This window comes from Micromesistius poutassou (genome assembly GCF_964030765.1).
Source record: "Micromesistius poutassou genome assembly, chromosome: 7".
Classification (NCBI taxonomy): Eukaryota; Metazoa; Chordata; class Actinopteri; order Gadiformes; family Gadidae; genus Micromesistius; species Micromesistius poutassou.
Genome location: NC_140277.1, coordinates 3,684,187 through 3,693,535, shown reverse-complemented (window position 1 = coordinate 3,693,535; position 9,349 = coordinate 3,684,187). Strand labels below are relative to the sequence as shown.

Genomic DNA, 9,349 nt, shown 5'->3' with positions numbered 1-9,349 from the left:
TAATAATTAAAAAAAATATATAAATATATATATAATTTTTGTTATTCTGTTGTTATGCCTACACTCTGCAGGGTAAAATGGGTCGTATCTGAGGTCAACTGCTGCCTTTTCATTTCTGACTCTCATTTGATAAATGTTTGTGTGTGTTGTAACGGTTTGTTCTGCAGCCGGTGGAGAGGCACTGTTGCCCCCTAGAGGCCAAAAGGAATGTGAGCGGGGTTTCAATCCCATATTAGTCGCTTACGAATTAAACAATTTAAACACCAGAGCTGCAAACCAATCCTCGTCCTCCGGTGAATGGGTCCTCCTACAATAGGTATTATTATTGTTTTAGCAATTATATAATAAATAATTAAGAAATTATAATTATAATAAATAACAATTATTTATTTATTAACTATTATACATGTCATTATAATCCTAAATACAAATCTACACCATATGTGTTTTAATCATGGACGAATGAAGAAAGGTTTTAATGGTGGAAAAAAACAAACAGCCTTTACGCGACGGCTATTCCACCTGCGTCATCATTCCGCGACGGTCGAGCATGCAAGAAATTGAAGGACAAGCCGCTCTTACCGGGGATGAGACTCGTTTAAGGTTGGTCAAATATGCTTTTCTTTACGTATGGCAACGTAACCGTGTTATCGAAGTGTGGCCGAACAATGTGAGTGTGTAAGATCGATACGGTCCCCATGTGTTTCCCCGTCTAATCTCCCAAACATACTGTCTCGCAACCCATGAAACAAACATTGTAATTGTATGCCCCGAATCCTGTGCAACCTAGCAAATAGGATGAGGATAATGTACCAGTTTGTAGTCTCTGCAAACTGTAGGCATCGTTGAGAGAGATACATCTTGTTTAACGTCTTCAAGCCAGCCTGTAGTTGACACCTCGTTGAATGCACACTAACATGTGTACCTTCTGTCCAACAGTCTTGTGTGCAGGAAACAGCCATGGCTTTATCGTGTTTAAGTCGGGCTCTACGCAGTTTGTCTCTTTCACAGACACCTTTGTTGTCATCACAGGTACAGAATACGTGTTGGATTGCAAATCATGTTTCTTTGGCATATACAACAATCTGGATTTAATCGCTTACTTCTTTCGCAGACACTGGCTAAAGTGAGACCTGACGTCCAACTGCCGTTACCAGCGCTGAGCCACAGTACTAATTTACAACTATGCAGAGGATTTATAACAACAGCGTCGTTAGACCAGAACCAGACGAAATGGAAACAGCGGGAGAAATACACCATCAAGCCCATTGGAATGAAAAAGACCGGAGGCAGAGATCACACAGGTGAAGACCATGGCGAAAACCTGGCAGCAACAATCTCCCAAATTTAGTCTATAAAGTTGGAGATGTGTTTTCTCCAGTGTATCACAACGTAATTTCCCTCCCCCTGTCACACAGGTAAGGTGCGGACACATGGCATCGGTGGCGGCCACAAGCAGAGGTATCGCTGGGTGGACTTCCAGCGGCTGCGCTTTGAAGAGGGGAAGGAGGACCAGGCCTTTGACGAGAAGGTCGTTGAAGTGCGCTACGATCCATGCAGGTAAGGAAGGACTGGTTCCCTGAAGCTGTAGTTTTGCGTCTGTAAATCTATTTTTGTAATTTGCGTGGTGCTGTTGTCACAGACCTATTTCATTTGAAGACACCACCTCTACTTTACTGAGCTCCCTTTTTTTTAAAGATGACATCATCCATCTTCTCTTCATTGAAAAGGTCTGCAGACATTGCTCTGGTGGCGGGGGGAAGCAGGAAGAGGTGGCTCATCGCTACGGAGAACATGCAGGTCGGAGACCTCATCAAAACCTCCGGAATCATCGGACGAATGGCAGGTCTGTGTTCCCCCTTCTACACGTCCTGCATGTTGAATCGCAGTTACACTGCGTACGACCTGTTCTTCTAATGTTGAGTGGACAAGAGGTATTTAGATTATTGACCTTATATGCCATTCTATCTCACCATCTCCATAGTCTCCGCCAATGAGGGTGATTCCTACCCACTTGGAGCTCTTCCTGTGGGCACTCTGGTGAACAATCTGGAGTTACGACCGGGGTCGGGATCAGTTTTTATTCGTGCTGCAGGTAATTTTATTGTGTTCCCTAGCATATTTAAAATGCTGTAATGTAATGAGATACTTCTGGCAAGGCTGCAACCGAAAGCTACCATTTGTATGTTCTTGTTTATTTCTTCAGGCACCAGCGGGGTGCTCCTGCGTAAGGTCAACGGAACGGCCATCGTCCAGCTCCCCTCCAAACAGCAGGTTCAGGTGAGCTCAGTTAAGACTGCCACAGTGGTCGTTAGCGTCAGACATCACACAGCCCCCCCATTCTCCCTGTACCTGAGTTCACCTAGACTCTGCATAGCCTCCCTCCCACCCCTCTTACAAACGTATAGTGTACGTCCTTGCACTTAAAAATAGTACTTAGCAATACTTGGTTCTATGAACATCCTTACTGTACCGACAGCAATATATATTTGTTTCTTTCTTCTAACAAATGTACTTATTGTAAGTCGCGCTGGATAAAAGCATCTAAATTACCTAAATGTTCCAACACTAAACCCCCGCTCAGGTGGCGGAGACCTGCATGGTGACGGTGGGGCGCGTCTCAAACGTGGACCACAACAAGAGGATCATCGGCAAGGCCGGCCGCAATCGCTGGCTGGGCATCCGGCCGTCCAGTGGCCTGTGGAAGAGGAAGGGAGGCTGGGCCGGGCGCAAGATCAAACCGCTGCCACCCATGAAGAGCTACGTCAACCTGCCCTCCATTTCAGCCGCTTGACCACACAGTCCGACTCTGCGCTTGCTGTGTGTGACTGAAGTGTGTCTTTGTATTCGTTTAGCAATTACGCCACAATAAAAGTGGAAAACGTTGTGTTTTGCTACTTTTGTCTCTGGAAATGAAACCCCAAATGCTCATTGTACAGAAGATTAAAAACTTTATTTTAACACAATTGCTTGTGACAGCATGGAAAGAAACAAAACCATATAAAAAAAATCCAAAACGTATTTACAACTATAGTAAAACATGCAAAGAGTAACCCATATTCTTAGTGGTAAATTTAAAAATACTGTCATGTCATTTAAAATAGGGTTTGTGCAAAGACACTTGGGTGGCATTTCAAATCCCAGGATCAATGAGGTGGCGCTTGGCAGGCTATGTATTGGGACCACATAAGGGGAAAATGATGCATAAGTTATGTTGAAAGTTTGCTTACTGCAGTGCTTTAAGTTTAGTGAAAAAGTTGCTGTAAAAGCCGAAAAGCCAGCTCACTGATCCATTCCTGTAAAACACCCCCATGCTACCTTTTTAAATCTAGGGTAAAATGTAACTGAGGTCAAACACATTGAAATACACCTGTATGCTCTCTTTGTAACGTTTTAAAGGGCCATCTCTTCTTCTCTCAGCCCTCTCTGGCCCTGGCTAGCACATCACAGGGCTTACGAATGGACACTGGCCGGGTCATCTCTGGAGAATTCAACGAATAGGCATTAAAGTAGAGAAATGCAACAGTTCGAGTGTACAGTCACAGGGAGACACGTGGCGGTAGATGTTGAATAAGAGTTACTTTTAACATCAAGTAGCAAAGACGAAAGCGCAAAAGAAAAAAAATACTTGTCAGACTTGGAGGCGCTTTATCCCGTCATGAATGTTGAACCCCGGTTATAGAGGGCTCATGTTACACTGGGATAAAGAAATGCCTTCTGGTGACTATAGGTAGTGGTTTATAATTCAGACATAGCCTCCAACGACCGCCGAGCCCAGGTGTGTTCTGAATGGAGCTGAATGGTGGATTCAACCACAAAAAGTGCATTACACAGTGGGCGAGAAATTTACAAGAAATTACACATTGGACTAGTGTTTGCATTTTAGAAATCAAACAAAAAATAATCATGGATTATTTAAATACATTTGGCATCCAGAAGAAATAAAGGTTAATTATTTGTGCTTTAAATTTAGTAGGAGGGGGGGAATTTGCAATTCACAATAGTACATCTTCTATAGTTTATATACAATACTATAAAAGCCAGCTTATTAAAGCTAGAAAGTCTTCACTTTATATAAAAAGCAACAACAGGTAATTCATCACCAAGAAGGCCCTTTTTTGCTATCTCTCAAAGGTTTCCTATTGCAAATAGTTCACATAAGTAACACACTTCAGGGAGTACCATAAAATATTTAGCACACCTACACAGACACACATAGGCAGTGACTTAAACCCTCTGCTCATCCCATGGTGGCGCGACGCACCTTAAAGTCAGACTTTCAAAAAGTCCAAAACAAAACATTTCTTAATATAGGCATATTCAACACTGAGTGGGTAACTTGTCATAACGACATGACATTTAACATTTTTTGCACTACTTCCATATCAAGCCACATAGGGATTATTATATTTTGATGTTCTCGTTTAGCATTTGCACACTTAACAGATGTAAGAAGTCGCAATTTTTCATTTGGACCAATATGAGCCACTTCGCTGAAGGAAAGAAAGATTTAGGGAAACGCCGTACTCTAAGCGGACCTCTGTAGGGACGAGACCAAGCCGTGTAGTGTAAAGTCAAAAAGCGCTAAACCAACTGGATTTTGGCACATCACCACATATCTACTCCAGTCCCTGAACCAGGACCATCCACAAAGACGGGTTTCCAAGTGACGCTAATGAGAGCCCACATATCTTCTAAACACCAACAGACAAACACGTCGTTAGGAAACCCAAGTTACCCCATACAAACAGGGGCAGGCCGGATGTCAACACAAGGGGAATCGGTGAACTCTAACCTCAAAAAACAAAAACCTTCAACCAAACATGACATGTCAGAACTAAAGGGATTCTTACATTTGGCATTCAGCTGTAAGAGTTGGACTATGCAGTTCATCAGATCAACCCTGCTTCGACTAGGCCAGCTGTCCTGTTCCCAATCAAGTCCAGACAACACCAACACGAGCGTTGCGTAAATAGATGAACAAAGCACTGAGCTAATGCACTGTATATATGTGGTACAAATGCGTTATAGCTACATTCATAATAGCTACCATCTAGAATACAAATACTTCAATTTTTATCGTTTCGCTTGTTAGGTAAACGGGATGCTTCAAAGCAACAAGGCAGAAAGAAAAAAACAGTGTAGTATGTTTGTCGCTATAAAATATTTTTTTTCCTTTTGTTTTTTTGCTTTAGTGTGAAAAATGATATTAGAAACCAGAACACTGAGTTAATTAGAAGGGAAAGGATTCCATCTAGATTCACAGCAATATTCCAACCGTCAATAAACGTACACAAACACAATCTCCAGCAATCTCATATGCACCACTGCACATCACTGTCACACGCCTCCGTTTTGTAGAGTAACAATAGCACGAGAATTTCACAGAAATAATAAAATGTTAACAAAAACAAAGTGCAAACACAGCTGCCGTCAAATCGAAATGTGGCAATTCTCTCAGACCTCAAAATAGTTTCCCAAGGTGGCAGCACAAATCTTACAAAATAGATACTTGTTCTTTTTCTCTCTCGCTCTCTCTCTCGCTCATTTTTTTATAGTGTGTAAATATACAAAAACGAAAAACCAGCAACAACCTTAACAACATCAACATTGAAAGTTTAAACGCAGCAACTCAACGACATGTAACTGGCTTGGGGGCTGAGCGAGCGGTGTGTGTGTGTGTGTGTGAGCCAGTTAAGGTTTCCACAGGAAAACTAGAGTGGCCCGGACCACTGGGGAGGGGGGGGGGGGGGGGGACGCGTCACCCCCAGCCCCCGGGAGCTCTTCCAGGGGGGACACAAGTGCAGAGGAGGGTCCGGCGTGGTCGGGAGGGGCGAGGGCCGGGGGCGGGGGGTGGTGGGGGGCCGGCCCGGGGTCACATGGGCTTAGTGTAGCCGAAGATGCCCACTGGGAAGTGCTTGACGTGGGTGGGCCACTGGGCGGCCAGCTGGAAGAACTTGACGTCGTTCCACTCCACACCGTCGATAGAAACTACACAGAGGAAATTAACGTTAGGTAGCTTATATGACATAGGGTTCAATAGGTTGGGACTCACACAATGGGTTTGTATACACGGTGTGGTGATGATATCATTGAAATTAAGATTCACAGAGAGCCCTTGGTAGTACCTTGGTCTGACACTTGGTGGCAGCACAGCATTTCAATTGTGTTACATGCGCTCATATTACTCTATTATGGCTCTGTGTGTGTGTGTGTGTGTGTGTGTGTGTGTGTGTGTGTGTGTGTGTGTGTGTGTGTGTGTGTGTGTGTGTGTGTGTGTGTGTGTGTGTGTGTGTGTGTGTGTGTGTGTGTGTGTGTGGCGTTTCGGTGTGTGTTGGTGTGTTTTGGTGCGTGTTGGTTGCCGCACGTGTGCATGCGTGTGTGTTACCTCTCAGCATGGTGTGCTGGTGCTTGGCAGTGCAGATCAGCCTGCTGATGCCATCAATCACTTGGCTCTTAGAGTCCAGCTCTTTCTCCTTGGGCTTCTTGCTGAGGAAAATCACTGGGGAGGCAGAAAGGTCATCATGAGGTACCGGCTGACCAAGCAACAACAAACAAGCCTGACCCATGGCTCTCTGTTGCCAGCAATACGGCCGCTTATATGCACTGGCAACACACTTGATGGAGATTATGGCAGGGCTCTCAAGTCTCACGCAATTCAACCCATGCACACGCTCACACGCCACACTTCATATTTCTCATGCAGAGAAATTACCAGGATAGCGCCCACCAATTTGCGGCGCTATTTAACAGTGGAACAGGTAGGAATCAAATGGGTTTCCCGTAGGGTAACCAGACGTCCTCTTTTGCCCGGACATGCCCTCTTTTTGAGACACACAAAAAATGTGTGGCGGAATTTCAAAATCATCCGGAATTTTTGTAAAGCCTCATACATGTTCAAATTGAATTTGCGTTGCGTTTCTCTGGGTTGTTCACAAACTAGTTAGGCTACGCCCTCCCCTACTCAGTTCAGTTCGCTTTGCATTGGTGGAAGTGAGTAGGGGGAGTGGTTAAGTAGAGCCTTCAGATTGGACGGTTTGACTTACTTAGTTACCGTCATGTTTTGTATTAATTTTTTTTACCATTATTACCATTAACAACTTTCTCCTACAAGGGATTGATAAAGTTGTATCTATTGAACAGAAAGAAACACCTGGTCATATTTTACACACTTTACCACAGCATTGGCCTACTGAATGCCACAGATATATTTTAAGCATTGGACTGAATGCCACATAAATATATAATTATGTTTTTGCACGTTTGCAACGTTTAAAAGTTCAGGGAAAAGTATATGCCTCTACTGGTGTATCATACATTAGTCACCAACATTTGTATGCAGTCACATGTTAATATACCCCCCCCCCCGACAAAATCTCACTCTGAACTCAGTTCAAAACTTGAGAGCCAGGACCAAAACCTCAAACACACTCGAGAACATCTCTTAAATCTCACACACACACACACACACACACACACACACACACACACACACACACACACACACACACACACACACACACACACACACACACACACGTAACAACATATTTCTAATTGCTCTTCTTTTCAAAAGCTGAGCTACGAGACATGATTCCAGTAAAGGAAATGTTCTCCCATTTTACACAATTCCCATTTCCTGAACCTACTCATCACTGCTTTGGGTTTGCAATGAAATCTGCCGTTACAAAAACACACACGCTGGATTATGTGTTTTTATCAGTTTTAAAACACACACACATGCACACACTTAACAACTACCAACCTATTTCTAGTTTGCTTAATGCTCTTCTTTTCAATAGCTGTGAATCCAATGAATCCAGTAAAGGAAGTAATCTTATAATAACACGGTTTACTCCCAATTTACACAATCACACCTTGGATTATTTGTTTGTATCACACACACACACACACACACACACACACACACACACACACACACACACACACACACACACACACACACACACACACACACACACACACACACACACACACACACACACACACACACACACACAATTATGTGTTTTTATCTCTTTCACACACACACCTTTCTTGTTCTTCTCCTTGGTGACCACGGTCATGGCCATGCTGGGCGGGGGGGTGAGCTCCCCCCCACAGGGCAGACGGCTGACCTGCAGCGAGCGGAAGTTGCTCTTCAGCGTGTTCTTCAGGCCCACGTCCCTCTTCTCGCCCTCCTTCTTCTTCTCCGGCCCCTGCCACGTCCAGTAGTCCACCTGCAGCCCCATCACCTCGCCGCCCGAGCACGGAGAACTGGAGCACACACACACACACACACAATGAATACTTGAACTTCAAGGAAACATGCAACCATCCTCTATGACCATGTGATCGAGGTCTAAATTAATCTTATTACACACATTTTATATATATAGCCTATCAAGCTATATATGGGTGATCCTATTCCTATCAAAAGGTGCCTTGCTCACTGGCATTTAATGGACGGATCATGTCTACAGACCGGGGCACACGAAACAAGCCACCGCCAAGGGAATGCTAGGAATGCTGTTGGTTTGATTTAAATGTCAAACAGGTTACGAGCAGCTCAGTCAGGCCAGCGGCGGTCTACCGGCAGTCATCCTGGAGCAACACACCCAGCACCCACACCCTGCTCCTCCTACAGGACGGGTCATGGCACGTCGCATCGCCCAAAGCGTCAGGTGATGAACTCTACCGTCAAACTCCTAGCGTTACCCAACCCGCCGAGGCGCTCGTCTCCCGAGAGGTTTGTCGTCATGGCGACCGAGGCGGTACCCACCCAGCTCCGGAGAGGGCGGTGGAGACGGAGGGGGACTGCGGTGGCGTGTTGCCGATCTCCTTGCCGTACGAGCCGGGCGCGGGCGGCGTGGGCGACGACAGGATGCCCGGGTTCACCACCATGGCGTCGTCAGAGTCCACTGCAGAGCGGTGAACGCGTTATTCATGAATGAAACCCCATCACTGTTAGAAAAACAACACTTCCGGGGCGCATACCATTAAGGCTTAGTCCTTATGGCAGCGACCCGGGTTCGATTCCTGCCCGTGGTCCTTTGCTGCATGTCCTCCCCTCTCTCTCTCCCATAACTTCCCGTCTAACTTATAGTATCTTCATGAATAAAAACGCAAAAATAAATCTTCAAAAAACTACACTTCCCAGACCTCTGTGTTTCCTCCCCCAAGAGCCACTTAAATGACCACTTACCATGAACTATTGCCTGACATTTGATTGGTTAAATCAGGTCAGCTGTTTAACCGAACCGTTAACATTGTCACTAGTTTGTTTTCAAAGTCAATACGTATTCAGATATTGCTACCCTGTAGCCTCGCAATACATCACTGTCTCCAG

General features: G+C 44.9%; 2 protein-coding genes across 2 annotated transcripts in view; one reads left to right on the top strand and one right to left on the bottom strand.

Annotated features, from left to right (window-relative positions):
• Positions 1 to 536: 536 nt before the first annotated feature.
• On the top strand, positions 537 to 2,928 carry mrpl2 (mitochondrial ribosomal protein L2). Its single transcript, XM_084470642.1, has 8 exons — positions 537 to 603; positions 940 to 1,032; positions 1,115 to 1,304; positions 1,419 to 1,560; positions 1,731 to 1,846; positions 1,985 to 2,095; positions 2,207 to 2,280; positions 2,585 to 2,928. The coding sequence occupies exons 2-8, from the start codon at positions 961 to 963 to the stop codon at positions 2,792 to 2,794; spliced, it is 915 nt and encodes a 304-aa protein (XP_084326768.1). The 5' UTR covers positions 537 to 603; positions 940 to 960; the 3' UTR covers positions 2,795 to 2,928.
• Positions 2,929 to 5,755: 2,827 nt separating this feature from the next.
• Positions 5,756 to 9,349, bottom strand: part of LOC311350583 (phosphofurin acidic cluster sorting protein 2-like) — a 46,027-nt gene continuing 42,433 nt past the window's right edge. Inside the window, exons 21-24 of the mRNA XM_084470641.1 lie at positions 8,783 to 8,921; positions 8,054 to 8,277; positions 6,389 to 6,502; positions 5,756 to 5,991 (exon numbers count right to left, since the gene is read on the bottom strand). Coding sequence (XP_084326767.1) covers positions 5,876 to 5,991; positions 6,389 to 6,502; positions 8,054 to 8,277; positions 8,783 to 8,921 — 593 coding nt within the window. The 3' untranslated portion in view covers positions 5,756 to 5,875. The remainder of the gene's footprint in view (positions 5,992 to 6,388; positions 6,503 to 8,053; positions 8,278 to 8,782; positions 8,922 to 9,349) is intronic.

Coding starts and splice junctions, on each gene's coding strand:
- mrpl2 (XM_084470642.1), top strand. CDS start 961: ATGGCTTTATCGTGTTTAAGTCGGGCTCTACGCAGTTTGTCTCTTTCA. Junction 1,305..1,418: donor CGGAGGCAGAGATCACACAG/GTGAAGACCATG, acceptor CCTGTCACACAG/GTAAGGTGCGGACACATGGC. Junction 2,096..2,206: donor AGTTTTTATTCGTGCTGCAG/GTAATTTTATTG, acceptor TTATTTCTTCAG/GCACCAGCGGGGTGCTCCTG.